The sequence below is a fragment of the Mustela putorius genome, unplaced genomic scaffold (genome assembly GCF_011764305.1).
Source record: "Mustela putorius furo isolate JIRA1106 unplaced genomic scaffold, ASM1176430v1.1 tig00004007_pilon_pilon_pilon, whole genome shotgun sequence".
Lineage (NCBI taxonomy): Eukaryota > Metazoa > Chordata > Mammalia > Carnivora > Mustelidae > Mustela > Mustela putorius.
This window is the reverse complement of record NW_025422145.1, coordinates 689483-708696: the sequence shown is the minus strand read 5'-3', so window position 1 is coordinate 708696 and position 19214 is coordinate 689483. Positions and strand designations below refer to the sequence as shown.

The 19214-nt window shown below is 49.9% G+C and overlaps 2 protein-coding genes and 1 long non-coding RNA gene across 4 annotated transcripts in view; 2 read left to right on the top strand and 1 right to left on the bottom strand.

Moving 5' to 3' along the window:
* The window catches only part of IQCK (IQ motif containing K), a 120230-nt gene extending 119213 nt beyond the window's left edge, over positions 1 to 1017 (top strand). Inside the window, exon 10 of one of the 2 annotated variants that reach the window (XR_006604335.1) lies at positions 143 to 160. Coding sequence is in view for 1 of the 2 variants with exons in the window: in XM_004750279.3 (XP_004750336.1) it covers positions 143 to 198 (56 nt within the window). In the remaining variant the exon portion in view is untranslated. Of the gene's footprint in view, positions 1 to 142 lie in introns of both variants that reach the window. The other variant, XM_004750279.3, reaches the window with a different exon arrangement.
* On the bottom strand, positions 935 to 17301 carry GPRC5B (G protein-coupled receptor class C group 5 member B). The gene is made up of 4 exons (XM_013055119.2): positions 17186 to 17301; positions 13410 to 14423; positions 5570 to 5682; positions 935 to 4207 (listed from the first exon to the last, which is right to left on the bottom strand). The coding sequence occupies exons 1-4, from the start codon at positions 17220 to 17222 to the stop codon at positions 4163 to 4165; spliced, it is 1209 nt and encodes a 402-aa protein (XP_012910573.1). The 5' UTR covers positions 17223 to 17301; the 3' UTR covers positions 935 to 4162.
* LOC106005585 lies at positions 5874 to 17710 on the top strand. Its single transcript, XR_001179053.2, has 4 exons — positions 5874 to 6385; positions 11748 to 11883; positions 13016 to 16947; positions 17289 to 17710. It is a non-coding gene; the product is annotated as an uncharacterized LOC106005585 (long non-coding RNA).
* The last annotated feature ends 1504 nt before the right edge of the window (positions 17711 to 19214 follow it).

Sequence of the window (19214 nt, the reverse complement as noted above, 5' to 3'; positions counted from 1 at the left end):
CCATGGCCCCAGAACCAGAGCAGGTGCTCAGTGAGTTCCAATGCCGTGGATCTCCACACATCAGAGTTTGCTGTTTGCAAAATCACACAAGTCTGTCTGGGTATATAAATTGATTCTGACTTTCTCTTTCATTTCTTTGTAGTGAAATGCAAAATGGAAGACGATGAGGAAATTGCACCTACGACTCCACCACCTTAACTACTGGGGGATCTTCTCCCTTTGGAACTTCAAGGACCCTACGTGAGGAAAACGTACAAATTATGCTTCCTCTCTGTTGATTTTTTTTTTAAACGACTAGATTTGGTACATGTGAATACAGAACCTTTTCTGCACAAGCTAGGATTTGTTGCAAACATGCTTTACTGCATATAGTTTATCCTAGGAGAGTACGAATCTTAACTTTCTGCATTATCTCCAAATTTTATTATTTTACCTATTATTATTTCTTCAGTGCTTCCAGTATATTCTTCTACACCAACCGCCGTTAAAATATACAACAAACTCTAGATCCAAGAAACGCTGAAGTGTTTTAGTTTCCAGTTTCCCACTTCTGGCTGCCTTGGCAAAGACTGGTATTTAAATTCGAGTCCCAAACCTTTGCCATGGGCTTTAGGTTTATCTGGTGAGTATTCTCTTCATAAAAAAGACGTATTGCCTACAACCACTTGCAGAGGAGACGGACTCTTAACTCTGACTGCAAATCCAACAAGTTGAAGACACCCAGACAGTGACAGACAAAGGATTTTGGTTGTCAAGCCCCCAGAGTACTATAGAAAGTTCCTCATTGGTGGCTAAGCTAACTTATTACCCTCATTTGTTCTGTGGTTTGCTGTGAACCAGGATTCCCCCGTTCAAATTGCCACAGACTGAGCCTCCAGGCAAATCCAAAAGCCTCGTAGTTATTCTGGGTGGTTTTGACAAGCTAGCACACATCTTAAGTAAATAGGAAAGCCTTTATTTTTGTGTTAAGAACAGCATTTTGAAAATAAAACCTATCTGCCCATGCTTTACAACCTTTAAATTTGTCATGTTTATATACAGTCATTTATGGTACACGTTGATTGTCTTGAAGTTTCTTTAACGATTGTTTTTTTTAATAAGTATGCAACAGTCAGCCAGGGGAGGATAAAGGTACATTATAAAACACACATTAATACATTTAATAAATATATATTATCTATCAAAAACGAGCCTTAGCTCTTTATCAATTAATAAAAAGCACCTGCTCAGAACTCTTGTAAGCTGGTGTAATCATTGCATCATTGGATTATAAAAGCCACAACACTCCCCCTTCAGTTTAGGGTTCAACTCAGCACTGGCCGACCTAGAAGACCACCCCAAGTTTACCCTTGTTTGCTGGGCCCAGACGGAGTCTGTGCTAAAAGCACGGGATCCCCACATTTCCCCATTTGTCAATTCTCTGAGCTGATTCCCTCACTGCCTCCACATCCAGTGGAGGTAACCAGGATAGAATGACCATTTTCTATTAAAAGGCGGGGGGGGGGGGAGAGACAAGCGTGGCTGTTATAGTCCCAGAGTGATTTTAATAACCGGACACAGAAAGATTTGTGCTTACAATTAGGTATTTTGATCACAGATGCTCTCCTTCAGGTCATTTTCCCTCGACAAGTGTTGTTTCCATAAACAGAGATGCCACTGGATTTTGTATTTAAAGTTTGCTCCGCGGGGCCAGCTGGCAGCCAGTCTCTTGGCAAAGAGGTCTCTTTGTACCCTTCAGGTGGAGTCATTAGGAAAATACCCGTTCTCTGCTCTCCGCCCTCACTCCCCACCTCTGCCCCACTGGGAGGGCATCCACCCCACTCTCAACCTTAAAGCCAAAATAAAACAAAATCCAGAAGCGCAATAACGTATCAGAGAATTAAAAAGAAAGGGGGGGAGAAAAGGTCTCCGTAAGTGAGGTCTCCCATGGCGCAAAGCTGGTTCTGTGGTTATGTTGATGAAACGTTACTTTCCCCCTTGTAGCCATTTATGCTGTGCTCACCTTATCCGCCTGGACCACCAAGAACTGAGAGAGAAAACGATCGGGTGAATTGCTCCCTTCTGCAAGGGGGGGAGGGGGGGCTCTTGCAGACGGAATCACTGATGGGATCAGAGAGCTCCAAAGGACTCCAGAGAGCGGGGGTAAGCAACCATTTCCTGGCACGAGAATGTGTATTGCTGTGGTTTTTCACCGGACTGGACCGAGGCGTTTGGAGATTTCTGTATTTCCACAATCCTGGTTCTGCATGCAACCACCACCCCCATCCCCACCCCGGGTCCTAGCTTATTTCCCTCCCTCTCCTCCCCAATATTCCCAGTTTCCAGTCCGCCAATGACGCGCCTCAAGAGAGGATTGGAATCTGATTCTCTAGAAGCAAGCACATGCTCTGGGCAGGGGTGGGCTGTTTCCCAAAGGTCGGGTAGGGGGTGGCATTCTGGTGCCATGCTTTTTCTTCCTCATGCGTGGCAACACAAGGAAATGCACTAGCTGGATGGAAAACTTGAAGGAGAGCCACGGAGGGAGGCCAAATGAGCCTGGTTTCCCCCGTCGCTCTGCAAGGTGGCAGTGGGGAAGGGGACCCTGGCAAGGACGGGACACAGCAGAGACTAGGGCCTTGAGAAAAATCAGAAGGTTTATTAAAACAGCTCAGACATATTGGCTTATGAAGAGGTCAGTTTCCCACCCCCCCCAACACTAACCTTTTTCATTTTCTTTAAAGGTTAAAGGCTTAAGGGTTGTTTTATAGAAAAAGCAATAGAATCATTAGAGTATATGCCAAAGGACTCACCCTCATTTATACATTTCATGCCGTCAAGATAAAACTCTTTGCTTTGTGTCACTGCTAGTGATTATGCTGGCCAAACAGTGCAGAGAACATGGGGCTTTTAATGGCCGAGATGTTGGAAATGCCGAATAACAAAGGAATGACTTGCTTAGGACAGATGGAAACCATGACAGAAACAATGGGCTTTGAAGAGAACCATTTGCATGGAACTCACAGAAAACCAAGTCACAACATGTCCCACATACCCTCCAGAAGCAGCAAGAACCTCTCTGGAGTGCTCCAGCCGTCCCTGGACCTTGCACTCCGTCAACGTCTAACACCTGAGAACTCACTGCATGCTAGGCAGCAGAGTGTCCCAGTTCCCCTGGGAAGCCCTGCCATGTGACATCATCACAGACAATCACTGTGGCACCTGCCTTCTGGCCTGCCAACCGGGGGGCGGGGGCGCTGTCAGCTGACAGCCCATCTGAGCTTTGGAAATGAACATGGAAATAAAACTGGGAAAGGGCTCTGGGGTCGGGGAGCAGGGCAAGAACAGGAGGAGCGAGAGCTCATCGAGGGAAAAAGACTGTTGCCCCAAGCGGGAATATCGCTCTGGCTCCAAGGAGGGAGGTGGGCATGCTTTTCTGCCGTAGACCTGCAGCAGGAGGCCCAGAGAGGGAACAGTGGTGGGTCACCACTTTTTAAATGCGACAGTCACTTCAACTCCCAGATAGCCTTCTCTTCGTTGGCACAGGCTGGGGCCCCTCCCCCACTACTGCTGTAAAGCTCATGCTGTGATTTGGCTGGGCCTCACCCCAGGATCACACCCACAACTCCGTTAAGTGCTCCTGACCCCCCTGAAATGTGCAAACCAACAGGCAAGCTGGTGGATAAGTCCCCATTAGTCCTCTCCGTGAAACAGTCGTCTCAAAAAAGGCCACCTGAGGTCCAGCCCTTGCTGCCGAGGGGTGGTGGTGTGGGGACTTCCACAGTCAGCCAACACCAGCCCGGTCCACCGACTGTGAATGTAGTTCTGTTCTACCCCCGGAGGATGAAACAGTCTTCCCAGCCACATTTTTGAGTGAGCCTAATACTATTTGCAATTAGCTTTGCTTTAGTTTGCAGGGATTGAGGTTGGTTTGGTATTACGTGTGTGTGTGTGTGTGTGTGTGTGTGTGTGTGTGTGTGTGGCAGGGGACGGAGGGCAGTCGGTGTTAGCTTTTAGGTTCAGCAGTGTTCACATTTACACAAAATCCCCTTGTGTAGGATTTCCAGATCTCCCGGCTGTGAGGCAGCCTTGTTCGGCTCCTGTTACTGATTTCTCCCTCAAGAAAGACACAGCCAGGGAATAAAATCGGTAAGAGAGATTCTTATTCTCTGGAACTTAACGTCTTTCACCAGAGGTGTCTTCCAGTGTAACTTGGCGGAGCAGTTGGGATCTGGAAACAAGGACAACACACTAAGAACTTCGTGCTTTGCAAAGTCAACATCAGAAACCAATTCGTTAACAATGTGCCAAAGATAAGTTATCTTGCTTTTTTCTAAGGGTCTGAAGAATTCCCAAGAAAAGCGGCAACCCGGTGTGTGTGACACGGCTCGATTCTAGGGATAGCTGGGTCCTCTTTTCTATAATCATACATCCCGAATGAATGTGTCCTCACTCAGAAACCCACTTTGGCTTTTCTCTAAGTCCACAGTGTTTTTACACCCACTGGCCTCGAAGAGCCTAGGAGAGCTTAAGAGTGACTGACGGGGGTTCTAACATTATTTATTACAACACACAGGCAGAATGCTTTCGAGTCAGGCTTTTTCTTGGCTCCCGACAATAATCAAACAGCCCAAGGGATGGCAGGGGGTTTTCAGAAAGCAAATCTGTGAGTCTGTTTGTCTTTGAGCCTGTTCCAAACCAGTGCAAACCAATGCCTCGCATACCATTCAAAAGGCCAGGAAAACCCAAATTCCCTCCAGAGATCAAAGACCATCCCCGACTTACATTAAAAAAAGGAAAAGAAAAGAAAAAAAAAAAGCTCAGGTTGAGTTATGGAATTGGCACATGATAGAGGAATGGAAGTCCAATTTACACATGTAAACTGGCTTTATGCATTGTTTCTGAGGAAGCATGTAGCTATGTTTGGAAATTAAATGTGGGAATGACAGTGTGTCTTTGGATTGCTGGAGAAACAAAATGATGTAATTTGCACGGAGGCAAAATGTAAACAATGACAATTCTGCTGAAGGTCTGTTTGGCATCAGATAGTAAAATCTGTTTTTGTGCCCGCAGGGGGAGAAATGATAATTGCTCCGGTTTCTTAAGACATCTTTTAAGGAGTGGAGGTAGGGGAACCCGGTATCCAGCTGGGGCACAGAGATGGGGTGGGGGGACACACGGGGGTACACTAGGTTGGATGTCAGCAAAATCTGCTGGGGGGGGGGTGGTGGTGGTTCACAACTCTGGGCTTTTCCTAAAAGTCACCTCCCAGGGAGCAGAGGTGGGCATCTTGTGCAAAAATGAAAGCCAGACTCGCGGGGTACAGGAGCCCTAAGAAACAGGGACTCTCTCGAAGGAACCCACACAGATGGTTCACTAAGTATAGGTGCATCTTCCGTGCATGGAGAACGGGGTAGAGAGGGGAAGAGAAATGGAAGCACTGCATGCATTCTAGCTGCAAGGGGTGTCCACGTGGGCCAGTGTGTGCGGGGCCGTACGCAGCCTCCACAGAGCAGGATGCCCCCGTCGAAGCTGCCCCCCAACACGGATCGCTCTTGGGCCTCCGGCCAAAACATCACCTCTTGATACTTACAGTCCCTCCATTGAGCACAACGGCCATCTCAGTGGGCTGATACACGTTGCTTCTGAACGGAGCGCTCGGTCTGTTTCCCAAGCTGCCGTTGCGAAATCCCGCTGTTCGGAGGGCTGAGGGAGGTAGGAAGCAGCAACACAACACCAAAACAAAAAACAACCCGCGATTTTGTTTTCTTCTCCTGCATCAACACCATGCTCCCCGCACACATCCACCCCCCCCCCCAAGCCCTTGCCACCCCTCCCCATTGTCACAAGCCAGATTCAAAACAAAAGTCACAAAAGGGCTTTGTTCTCTGGCTCTCTTGGAGCTTGACCCATCTCAGTGGGGTTGGGAAGTTTGTAGAATCCAGGGAGCAGGCTGCTGGGGTGGGGGGCAGGGTGGAGCCTCTACCCCACCCCCTCCAGCCCCTGCAGGCCATGGGGGACATCCCTCAGAGGTCTCCTCTCTCACCACACAGTGTCTTTCATGTCAAGTTCAACATCACACCATTCAACCCCGGTCACCGTTTCTGGATACACAGAGGTAGACAACCCTAAGAGCGTGGACATCAAGTATATGACAGAGGCTGTCTTCGTGGGAAAGTGACAGGGAAGGGAACACAGGGGCTCCAACCCTCTGGGACAGGGTATTTCTAAACAGGAAAAAAGGGACAGCTGTAGCAAAGGTGGCAAAAATACGTCAGCACTTCTTAACCCGAGAGAGGTGTGTAAATGGCGCTCCTATTTGCTGTGTACTTTTAGAGACCTAAATTTCCTTTTTTGTAGAGAAAACCCAAACTACACAAGAAGACATGGAGGAAACAAACACATATTGGTAAGTCAAAGAAGCCAGTCTGTAAAAGCTGCATACTGTGTGATTCCAACTGGGACATTGTGAAAAGGCAAAAGTATAGACAACGTCGAAAGACTAATGATTGGGGCGGGGGGCAGTGGTGGTGAAGGAACAGGTTGAGCACAGGGCATTTTTAGGGCAGTGAAATTATGCTTTACGATACTGTAAAAGCAAAAGAGTGAGCTCTAAAATGTAAATTGTGGACTTTGGCTAATAATAATGGATCAATACTGATTCCTCAACAGTAGCAAAGGTACCACTAAGGCGAGCTGTTAATAATAAGGGCATGTGGGAACTCCTTGTGATTCCTGCTCAGTTTTTCTGTCAAACTAAAATTACTTTAAAAAGATAGTCTATTAAAAACCAATGCAGAATGTTGGAGCACTGTGAAAACAAAAGTCCATCTCCGTTGTAACACGGATTCCATTATTTTCATTCTCGTTGAAGGCACTAATCGTGTTTTGCCAAGAAAAGCCTCACTTAAAGTCTCCAAAGAGGGGGACTTGGGTGGCTCAGTTGGTTCAGCCTCCAACTCCTGGTTTCGGCTCAGGTCATGATCTCAGGGGAGCCCCCCCCCCCAGCCCGAGTGCAGCCCCAGCCCCACATAGCATCAGGCTCTGCACTCAGCAGGGAGTCTGCTTTATACCATAATAGGTACTTTCATTATTTCCATTTTACACGGGGCACAGAGAGATTAAGTTACTAGCCCAAGGTCACACAGTTGGAAGGAGGCAAAACCAGCATCCAAAACCCAGGCAGAGAACCTGTGTTCTTAACCATCCCACATTGCTGGCTTCAAATACTGTTTTCAACCATCACACTTACTTAGAAGCAACCTGAATTTAAGTGACATTAGAGAGAGGCAGCTCAGCCCAAGCTGGGCCTAAGACACTGAGGCACAGTGGGGAGCGAATGTCTCTGGCCACAGGTAAACCTCTCTGGCTCTAGCAGCTCCATCCAAGCCTTCAAGCAGCTGTTTATACATGAGCTAAGCAAGGAGATACCTCTCCCAGGAAGTAGAGAAGGGGGAGCCAGGGAGAGGCACCCGGGGGGGCAGACGAGGTAGTTCCTGGGCTCTTACTAGTCTCAGTCCCTAGAGAGGGAACGCCGAATAGCACTCTTTCCTTATAAAGCACAGACCTGGCCAGCTGTGTTGGGAGAATCTGACCCCAACACATTTTCCTCAAAGAAACAAAGGCTCGACTCTACCAGCCATCTGTGGGTGCCTTGGCCCCAAGTGTTGCTATGACCACCTTCTACCCTGGCCTGAGGTCAGCATGTGACTTCAATCTGGCCAATTAGGTCCATTCAGAGCCAACTCTGGGATTTTTGCTGGGAAACGATCCTCTTTTCCACTGGGACTCTGTCTAAGCCTAGAGTTGTGGGCTGCCCTGATACTAACAGGGCCAAGAGATGGAGAAAGATCAAATCTAGTCATCACCCGAGCCTCCTTGATCTAATGATTCCTGTAGCCTGATCCCCAGTACATTGGTTCCTTCTTGTGTTTTGGTTTGGTTTAAGCCAGTTCAAATCAGGTTTTTTCATTACTTGCCCCTGCAAGTGTCCCACCTAACACTGCACTCTGACCTGGGTCAGCTGTGAAAGGCAAGCAGGGCTCATAAAAGCTTCCCTACAGGGATCTAAGTTTATAGGTTGAATGCCGGCCTACTCCTATCCAGACCCTGCCGGTGAGGCTACATGGGCCCTCCCTCAAAGCTGACTCAGGGCCACACACCAGAAAGCTAAGAGTCCAAGTTTAAATAGCCCTTGGCCCTAAGGAGATCAGAGAGCCCAAATCCCCTAAAAGAAAGAACCTTTTTTCTTTATTGCTCCTTTGAAAGGTGAACATTTAATATGCCTCATTAACGCTTTCCAAGATGTGATCTGAGGTGCTACATCCTTCGGTGCATTTTCAACTTTCGTCACATACCTCATGCCTTGCTGATACTTATTAATAAGCAGGAGGCTGATAAAGTGCTCTATGTACCTGGGATCTCATTTGGGGGAAGGAAACCTGGAAGCAGAGGACACTGGGGCTTGACTGAGCCACAGGCCACCTGGGAAATGCCCTTCCCATCTCTTGAAGACGTCAAGATTGACTCTCAAGGGAAGAGGGCCCAAAAGGCTAGCTGGCTAAAGCGCAAAAGAAAGAGGGCCAGCTGTAACTCCTGGGCAAGGCCCCTACTGGGGCCTGGTTCCCGAAAATACAAGCTGGCTGAGGTCAGCACCAAAGATGACAATAGTTGTTCTCACAGTGGCAAGGGAACACGCCCAGAGGTTCCCCAGCCAGCAAAGCAACGGTTTCTAGAACAAGGACAATCCTAGCCAGCACTCCAGTTTAGCTCATGTGAGCTTTCTGACGGAATTGTCTTTGCCTGGGGCCCATCTTGCCTGGTCCCGTGTGAATTTTGGTTGACACACATTTGGGATGATCCAAAACAGGGCTATTAAAACAAAGTCTGATAATATGCAAGGTGAGTGAAGGAGTCGGGCCCTCATACAGTTATTGGCGGGGGCAGAAAATGAGTGTAACTTTTAGGGGGCCATCTGGCAGTATATATCAAGATTTAAAGGTACAGACGCTTTTGTGCATGTCTAGAAGGTGGTGGTTGGTTTGGTGGTATTTTGGTTTTTTGGTTTTTTTTGGTCTTGCAAGAAGTTAATTGATCAAGGGCACAAAGATCGAAGTTCACTGCAACATTACTTATATGGAAAGTCAGAAACAAGTGGAATATCCACCAGCTGAGGACCAGAAAAATAAATTACTGTGCCCAAGGAAAGCTCTGCATCATGGAAAGGATACTAGAGCTCTGCAGTCACTGACCTGGAAAGGCCTCCGTCCATGATACAATATTGACCTAAGCAAACACACCACAGAACACCACTTAGATCGGTGGTTACATCTTCAAATCCTTTGGAAAGCTTGAGAAACCTGAACCCAAACAGACAGAACGAGGGGGCGGGCACTGGTAATTTTTTTTAGCTGCCCAAGTGTACAGCTAGGTTAAGAACCTGTCTACGGGACTGGAGTGTGTGTGTGTGTGTGTGTGTGTGTGTGTAAAAAGAGGGAGGGAAGGAGAGATTGTGTGCTCACTGAGAGATGTCTGGCAAGATGGGAGCAAACAGCAGTAGCTGCTTTTGGATAACGGGAGTTTGAGCGATTTTTGTTATTTTTACTTCCTGAAACTTCTAGATGATTATTCTAGTTTTTGTCACCAAAATGGAATGAAAAGACTGGTTTTATTTTGGAAAAGAAAGAGGGGACAGAAAGACAACTTCCTTGGCTTTGGAATGTGTCAGAATGTGAAACAGATGGGGTTGGGGAGCACCTCTAGGACCCCCCCCAGCACCCCCTCATCACCCAGTGTGCCAGCCCTGGTACTGCTGGCTCTCACCTGGGTCCCAGATACCTTTGATCTCTGGATCTTATGTGGATAGAAAGGACTGGCTGCATTTTCACAAGAAAAAAAATGCACATAGTAGAAAACCAACTCCCCCCCTCCCTGCTCTTAGAGTGTGAGCCTAATTAAACATGTTGCCTGACAGCCCTGGAACTCAGTTTCCCACTCTGTAAAATGGGACTGATAAACCCTGCTTTCTCAAGCCACAAAGTCGTCCTGGTAAACCAACCAGTGAGCTCAGGATCACTAAAGTGCTTTGAAGAGAGATGAGTAATTCTGTGGTAGACTAATCAAGCACGGGGCTCCAGAAACCGCGTGCATGGGCTCAGACCCCAGCCCTTCTGTGTCTCAGTTTTCTGTCTGAAAAATGGACTTCAATGGGTTATTGTAAGGATTAAATGAGATTAGCCACTAAAATGCTCAGAATGGTAGCTGGTCCAAGGTTAGCCATCCTTACTCGTGAAGACCCTAATACTTGGGTCATTCTAGCATTCCCGTTTCACTGCAAGTAAACTAGACCTTCAGGTTCAATACCACTGATTCTTAGCCTTCTGGGGTCCACAGACGGCTTTGAGAATCTGACAAAGTGATAAACAAAAATCCCCCAATGAATGTACAAAGGTGCACATTCATTCCAGAAGCTGCCACTACCTCTCAGGTCCAAGGGGAGTCCATGGGTCTCATAAAAAGGATCCTGTTCCGGGGGCAGCCAGGAAAGGGTGGCTCCACCAGACCCCGGGAACCAGCTGGGCTCCTGACCTCTGCTCAGGACACCTTCTCTGGAGGGCCTTTGGGGCTCCCAGTGATGATCCTGACCCCCGCCTTGTCCTGGGAACACGAGCCAATACTCATTCCTGCTAAATCCTTTGACAAACATGGGCTTGCTGGCCTGGGGCTTCCTACTAAGATTAAAACAGCTCCATTAAAGACCACACCAGGGTTTCTAGCCCTATCCCCGATGGAGCCGTTGGTGTTCCCTCCTGTGGGTCTGGTCCAGTGCAGAGGAAAGTGGGCAGGTGGGGAGGGCTCTGGGTGACCTTTGAGGATCTGATGGCTGAATGTGCTTACCCCTGCCTGCAGGGGACAGGCAGGATGCACTCAGCAGTCACCCCACAAGCTTGACTCCGCAGTCATGACCCAGGAACACTGCCCAGCTGCCTGGGTGAGCAGCACTGCAAAGGGGACCTTGGCCATCTGGAATGAGCCACCTCCCAGCTATGTCTTTGGCAAGGTCCGGAACCTCTCAGAGTCTCCATTTATTCGTCTGTAAGATGGGGATAATAATAGGACGGCCTCACTGGGTGCAGCAAGGGAGGTCAAGGACTTAGAATAGCACCTGGCACATAGTTAATGCTCAGTAAGCAATGACTGTACTAAGTAATCAGCACCACACAGCTATGGCTGCTGCTGTTAATGTAGCCATTATTATTATCATTAGAGCCCCTGATCAATCCTCAGGCAACTGAGAAAAGGCAATTTTATTGAATCTCAAGTGCTGGGAACCTACCCGACTCACTTGAAGGAACGACTCAACAGATACTTCAGAGGCATTCACCGCGGGGGCTCTGAGTGCCCGCAATACATCCTCCAGGCTCAGCTCTGAACCCCACTGCAGGGGTGATGCATGGGCCTGGGGACGCAGACAGCCTCCATCTCTTGTGCCCTCAAACCTCTCAGAAGCCAGCAGTACTTATTTGGCCAGAGTAATGGGGGAAGAGGCAATGAGAGTGGGAGACAGAGGACATGAGTGACAAGGGGCGACGGAGGACTTGATGGCGAATGCTGCAGACTCCTGATTTAGAAGGTCAAGTCTGAGGCTCGTGCTACATGCACTCCTTTCAGGACCGAGCCCCAGCTGCCCACATCAGTAACTGGCTCATCGATGGACTTGTCTGGTTGTTTCTGTCTTCCTGGTCTGGTTATCTCTCCCCTCTCCTTTGCAGGGAACACCTCCTGGGGAAGGCAGCTGCACCCAAGTCTCAGGCTCTGCTTTCAGGGGAACCCAGCCAAGACACACATCCAGGAGGCCAGGTCCTGGGGGAGACCCTCAGGATGCTACTTCTCACAACAGCTCTGGAGGTACATTCTCTCATTAGTCTATCTTACAGATGGGAAAAACTGATGCTCAGGAAGGTAAAGCAATTTGCTCAAAGCCACACATCTAGGAAGTACAGAGGGCAGGACTTGAATCTGGGCCCCTGACTCTAGGGACCCATTCATACACTCCTGAATGCTGGAGGTGGGGAGGAGACACAAGTAACTGCCCCCAGTATCCCCTGCACCCATCTAGTTCCTGGACTATAAGCTCAAACACTTCCAGGTAGCCAGGGAATTAATGTTAATATGTTCTAGTGGCTGAGTTCTAGCAATAGGGAGTGGTGGGGAGTGTGGTAAACACAAAACGAATTCCCATCTAAAGGAACAGCCACTTGGGCTGCTTTCATAATTTAGCTCTTGTAAGTAACAATTTACAATATTTGTTTACAACAGCTAAATTATGAAACCCCTGCAGTAATCACAGGGCTGTATATATCCCTTTGAATCAGTGTTCATTTTCTTTGGGTAAATAGCCAGGAGTGCAATCCAATTACTGGATCATAGGGTAACTCTATTTTTAATTTTTTAAAAAAAGATCTAATTTATTTGAGAGGGAGCAGGGAGAGGGGCAGAGGGAGAGGAAGAAGCAGACTCCCTGCTGAGCAAGGAGCCCCACTGGGGACTAGATCCCAGGACCGGGACATCAGAGCCCGAGCTGAAGGCAGACACTCAACCGACTGAGCCACCCAGGCACTTCTATTTTTAATTTTGTGAGGAACCTCCATACTGTCTTCTGCAGTGGCAGCTCAAATGTCCATCAACAGATGAATGGATAAAGATGCGGTTTATATCTATATCTATATCTAATCTACATAATGGAATATTATTCAGCCATGAAAAAGAACAACGAACAGCCGGAGAAAGACAAATACCATTTCAGTCATATACGGAATTAAGAAACAAAACAAACAAAGAAACAAAGGTCGGGGTGGGTGGCGGGAGACAAACCAAAAAAGAGATTCTTAACTATAGAGAACAGATGGTTACCGAAGAGGGGGTTGTAGGTTGGGGGGTTAGGTGAAGCAGGTGAAGGGAATCAAGACTCCAAATGCCCTGATGAGCAGTGAGTAATGTATGGAGTTGCTGAATCATATATTGTACCCCCGAAACTAAGACAACGCTGTGTGTTAACTACCCTGGAATTAAAATGAAAACAAAGGAGCAGCCCCGACTCCTGAGAGGTGGAACCTTCCAGCGCACACTGGTTCAGATCAGCTCCAGACAATCTTTGCCAGGTGGGAATGCCAAGCCAGCACTGCCAGAGCTGACTTTTCAGAAGAGGTGAGAAACCCAGATTTTGATATTAAATTCTTTGGCAACGGACCGGGGGAAAAATGCTAAATAAGAACCCATCCCTGGGCCAGATAAAGTACCGGGCCCAATATCTGTGGCTCCCATCAGCCAGGACTGGCCCCTGCGGCCACCCATCCCCACTAGGGAGGAAGGAGGGAGTCCTTTTGGGGGAAGCGGTCCCAGAGCCCCACCCCGCGGCACGGCGACCCCTTTACCTGCATTGTGTTCATCCATCGAGAAGGCCTTGTTCTCCATGTAGGTGCGTGGCAGCTGCACGTCCTCCTCGAACGCCGTCTCCCGCATCCGCGGCTGCGAGGTGTCGAAGTAGTTGGGCGTGTTCTCCTGCGGCGCTGGCAGGATGGCGCAGTGGATCTCCGGGATGGCGTGGAAGATGACGAAGACCCAGCCGCTGGCCACCAGGGTGATGGCCAGAGTGGGGTCGCCCCAGGCGTCTCCCCGCCGCAGCTCGGCGTTGCCAAACAGGTACATGGTCATCCAGGCCACCCAGATGAGCACGGACAGGAAGGCTGTGACCAGGATGCACGCCCCGTTCTGCTTCCACTTCTTGAACTTGCCGCACAGCGTGAAGAGCGCCAGCCCCAGGGCGGCCACGAGCAGAACCATGTCGTAGATGAGGGCCATTACGAAGTCCATGGGCTCGTAGGCACAGGCTGGCTTGGCATCGCGCAGCACGGTCAGCACCAGCCACTCGATGGCGATGATGGCCTGCACCAGCATCAGACACAGCGCCACGCCCACCAGCTGCCAGCCCGAGGGGCTCTTGCCGTGGCGCACCAGCCTCCGCACGCGCCACGCCTGGCTCAGCAGGCAGGAGAAGCAGAGCGCGAAGAGGACGCCCCAGAGGAACCGGCGGACTGAGCAGATGGTCTCGTCCTCCCGGATGATGAAGGCGAAAGTCAGCCCGAAGAGGCCCAGGGTCCCCAGAAGGAAGAGGAAGTGGAGGCCCACGGGGTCCTTCTTCTCCTTGTCCTTGATGAATGGCAGCCGCACCAACAGGATGAGCATCAGGAGCAGCGTGATCAGGGCGCCTGCCCCAGCCACCGCCTCCACCACGATGCCCCAGATGGTGTCCAGGTCGCACAGGGACACGTACTGAGGGAGGAGATCCAGTCCACAGCCCCGGGAAGTGCTGGCGTTCTCAGAAGCCCCGGAGGCAATCACGAAGAGCAAGAGGAAGGCCAGCACCTGGTGGGTTTTCATCTTTCTCTCTGACACCGGAAAGGTTCCAGAACATTAAGGACGGGGGAGATGTTTGGAGGGAGAAAAAGACCAGTGCACTGTAAGATTCCCACTTTCCTGACTTCTTTAAGACCCTCCTCATTTCCAACCTGCTGGCCCATGAGGCACCTTTGACAGGTCAGAAAAAGGCACCCCTTTCTTCAGACAGCACAGCCCCTGGTTGGGGTGGGGGAAGGTACAGGACCCTGATTTAAGCTCCCATCTGCAGCCTTGATCTGGCACAGTGAACAATCATGAATCATCATCGCTAGCGGCTGGAGAAGAGGATGAGAGAGAGATTCACTCTCTCTGTATACTCTTTTGTATTCTTTGATTTTTATATTCTGTGCTACGTCTGACCTCTTCAAAAATAAGGGAATGAAAACAAAACTTTGAAGAGACAGCCATGAGACCAGCGCTGTGCTGAGAATGGTATGCACTGCCTCTTCCCAGTCTCTCAATGGTAACGGCTTAATATTTACCCATGACTCACTCTGTTCATTGGGGTAGACCAGGGCTTCTCAACCTTGGTATCATTGACATTTCGGGTCTCACTGCTCTTGGCTGTGCGGGCTGTCCTCTGTACTGTAGGATATTCAGCAGTACCCCCAGCCTCTACCCACTAGATGCCCGTAGCACACCTACTCCCCGAACCCAAAAATCTTCTGACATTGCCAAATGTCCCCTGTGGGAGTGGGCATGCAAAATCACCAGGATGACCCCACTGGTGTGGACTCAAGCACTAGCCCCCAGTGCTGGCACAAAGGTGATGCTTAGTGGATGTTGAATGAATGAGAGGCTCCTTCACCGGGACTCTTTCCTGGGCCCCACCTGCCACCAGCTCTTGCTTCTGAACAGAGCGTGGCCTTCAGAAAGCTCCAGCCTACACAGTTCTGCTCTAAGCCCGTCTCCAGGCAGCTCAGGCTGGACCCACTGGCTTCGCTGCCCCATGTGTGAGGGCGTAACCAGCTGGATCCAGGCAGCTCCCGCTCCTCCCTGGGGCTTCCTTAAGTAAATGCAGTATCGACCACCTCTCTCTCCCCCTCTCTGCTCCTTTCAGGGATTCCACGAGCAGCTCTGATCCTGCCTTGGCTGTGAAGCCATTGATTGGGATAAATTATTGATGCCACCAAATGAGAAGGGGTCTGCTGCTATAGGGATCATCACCTTTGCCTCTTGATTAGAGAAGGCAGGTTCAGGGCAGAAGGCATCTGGCAAGAGATGCTTCTAAAACATGCATCCCAGCATTGCACGCAAGCAAATTTGGGGTGAGGATGCACCCCATATGTGGCAGTCAGACTCATGGTCCAGCCACTATTCATCCAGCCAATAAACGTGCCTTTTTTTTAGATTAAGCCAGTTTGAGCTGGGTTTGTGTTGCTCACCCCCAAGGAAGTTCTATGACTCCTCCCACATCATGTGGCCCCCTTCTTCCAGGAAGTCCTCCCTCCCCAATGTCTAGGCATGTGGGTGCCACCCAAGACGGCCAGGAGCTTTAGTGGAATCCACTTGTCTCTCGTGGATCATTATCATTGTTAAGGATGCCCAGGAGGTGTCTAGGATGATCAGGAGGGCTCCTCACAGCCCCACAGGATGAAGTGGAGCCTGGCTCATCTAGGATTTCTGGAGAGATTCAGAATTGCCCTCTAGAGTTTTCTACTGCTGCCACAGTGACAATGACAATAACTAACTCACGGTGCTCACCACACTGCAGGCACACCTTCACGCACGGCACACATACGAATGCCTTATAATCTGCATAATGACGCTACGAGCCTGGTACTACTACTATCTCCGTGGAGGTCAGCTGGCTTGTTGGAGGTCACAGAGCTAGAAAGTGGTGGAGTGAAGCGGCAAACAATTGTACTCTTGTTACTTGGGCTCTTACTACACACCAGGGCTCTAGAAATGTCACCTGGTGAGTGAACCCTTGCTGGCCAGTCTCTTGCTGCCCCCCCCCATTATACTCTACACCAGTCCTGATTTTGTCTTTGTAGCATATGCCACAATTTTCCAAATATTTTATTACCTTTGGGTCCACTCCCTGCTCTCCCGTGTCCAGGACTGTGTCTGTCTCGTTCTGCACTGATCTGCTAGCACCTGCCGCATGGTTCGACAGCCCAGCTGCCGAACCAATGAATCGGTAAGAGTAGTTTCAACCTTCATGTTACTCCTGAAGGACAGGTGTTCTCATTGCTCTCTTACAGAGGAAAGAACTGATGGCCTGAAAGGTTCAAGTCCAAGTCAAATCAAGTCAAGTCCATCCTCAGATGGCCAACAGCAGCAGGGTCACCAGGGAGCTCCCTGGAAATGCAGACCCTTGGTGGGGTTGGGCCTAGCCCCCTCCATTTTAACAAGCCCGCCAGGCAAGCTCCAAATGTGCTCAGACCCTTGGGCACACAGAAGTGTGAGAAGCTTGGACCCATGCAGCCGGGGAAGCCAGGAGCCATGGCCCCAGTACGCTCTGCCTCGCCAACTCTGCCAGGGACCAAGCAGGTGGCTCCCACTTGTCAGGTAAGCCCCAGCCTCCGCATCAGCCCCTTGGTGCTTCCTCCCACCAAGGGAGCAGTTCTCCCGGAATCCCAAAGGGAACAATGCCAGATTAGAGGTTTCAAGTCAGCCGCAGGCAAGGCTGATCGGCACGGGATAAATATATGGCAACAAACCCAGGAGAGGTAGGCGTGCGGCTCCTCAGAAGGAGGAATGAGCAAAAGTGAACGAACGCGCAAGCCTCGGCTCACATACTAATTACCTTTGCTGCCAGGCAGGCTCTCAGAAATGTGACTCATTCAGAGGCTCTTAAATATACTATCTCCGTCTCTGTCTCTCTCTCTGTCCACAACCCCCACCCGTAGAGGGGCCAGAAGCCTCCGGCAGGTGGTGAAGCAGCACGCTCCATTTCTCCACGAGCTAGGGCCTGCAGAGGCTGGAAAGAATGCAGGTAAGATTCCTGGTGAGAGGACAGTGCTGCCTGCCTGAAGGCCACGGGCTGGGCTAGCCCTCCCAGCCCAGCTCCTTACCGAGCAGGGCGAACTTCCGAGAGAGATCTTCTGGTTTCAAGTTCTGCCCCTGCCACCTGCTAGTACCCTGTGACCCTGGACAAACGGATTTAACCTTTCTTGCCTCAGGTTCCTCCTCTGCAAACTAGGGGTGTGTTCACGGTACCCATCCTGTGGGATCGTTGTGCTTAAAATAATGAGGTTTTAGGACAGTAGTTGACACAGGGTAAGCACTTACATAAACTATCTGTTAAATAAATAGAAATGATTGGCAACTATTCCCTCGTCAGAGGTTATGAACTTTGCTGACTGCTTCTCCAGGAGCAGTTGCCATGGAGATGGGGTGCGAAGGGGGCTCACCCAGGTGTTTGTCCGCTATTGGTTTTCAGCCTCCCCCATCATGCCAGGCGAAGAGGATCCCTGAGGTGGTGTGAATGGGAGATGCCTTTGGTGGGAGTCTGCCCTGGGAACCTCTAAACTCACCCGATCCCCAAACCAGGAGCTCTAAGTGGAGGCCTCATTATGAAGGTGGTTTTCCCATGGGAAACCCAGGCCAATCTAGGAGCCCTCACACACACACACACACACACGGTCTCCCGGTCAAGAAGTCAGGGTGAGGACCCCCAGAGATCAGACACTGGCCATTCTCTTGGGAACTAGCGTCCCCATCTACCCACTACCCACATGATATGGGAAGGGGGATGCTAGAACATGGAAGGGAAAGAAAAAAATGAGCAGGCGGGGAGGGGGCTTCCTACGTCTGGGCATAGTCAATAGTTTGGTACAGATGAATGCCTGGCACAGAATTTATACACTTTCATCAGTCTCCTCTAGAGTGACGCCAGACCTAACTATGGGACATGGGGCATTACTTAACCTCTCTGACCCTCAGTCTCTTCCTCTATAAAAGACAAAGATAGCGCCGCCTTCACAAAGCCAGTGAGAAAAGTACATGAAAAATAATCTCTGCAAGGTGCTTGTCCCCCAGGGAATACAGGATCCCTGCTTATTAAAAAGACAATCATGATTCCATCGTCTTTCCTCTCGGGAAAATGAGAGGTGGGACCCCTTTGCCAGAGGCTTACTGGAATTCACAGGCCAAGCTGGGACTAGAACTCATTTCCCCCAACTCCTGACCCCAGGCCTTTCCACTGCATCTCTGGTTTGAGGCCTCACCCGTGACTAGCAGAAGGCCAGGATGAGGCTGTGGAGCCGGTCTCCCCACACACTCCAGCATCACACTCTGTCCCAGCCCACTCCCCTTAGAGCCAATGGTGCATTTCCTGCTCTGCAAGATTAAACTGTTACAAGGTTTCCTGACATTAAGCTCTTTCCCAGACCCACAATCTCACCCTCTAATACCTTTTCCAAGTTACACCATCTCATAATCTTCATTTCCTAATGCTGCCCAGACCACCAGCCTATTTGGGGGCCCTTGAATTTAATAACCCTCCTGGGTTAGTAAACAGGGTTGCCAGAACACAAGCTCCATGATCCATGAATATGCAAAGCAGCTCGAATCCTGTAAATAAAAGCAATCATTTAAATGCAAATTGCATCCTTGGCTGTCCGTTCTGGGGTGGATGGTTCCTCTTGGGCTGTAATTCCGAGAAGAAAATGTGACTAACTCAGAACCCCTAGGAAGCTCTGCGTGAAGGGCTTATGGGGCCAAGGGCCCCGGGGGGGGGGGGGGGGGGGGGCACTTAAGGCGGACAAGAACTGCCTCAAAGTGGAGAGTGAATTTTAAAACCTGAGCCGCTCCTCAAGTGGGCTCGTAGGGCA

Excerpts from the sequence above, each read along its gene's own strand:
- GPRC5B (XM_013055119.2), bottom strand. The coding sequence starts at position 17,222 with ATGAGTCACATTTCTGAGAGCCTGCCTGGCAGCAAAG. Across the intron at positions 14,424-17,185 it reads GAGCCTGCCTGGCAGCAAAG|AGAGAAAGATGAAAACCCAC; the intron begins GTAATTAGTATG and ends TTCCGGTGTCAG. Across the intron at positions 5,683-13,409 it reads GATGGATGAACACAATGCAG|CCCTCCGAACAGCGGGATTT; the intron begins GTAAAGGGGTCG and ends TACCTCCCTCAG.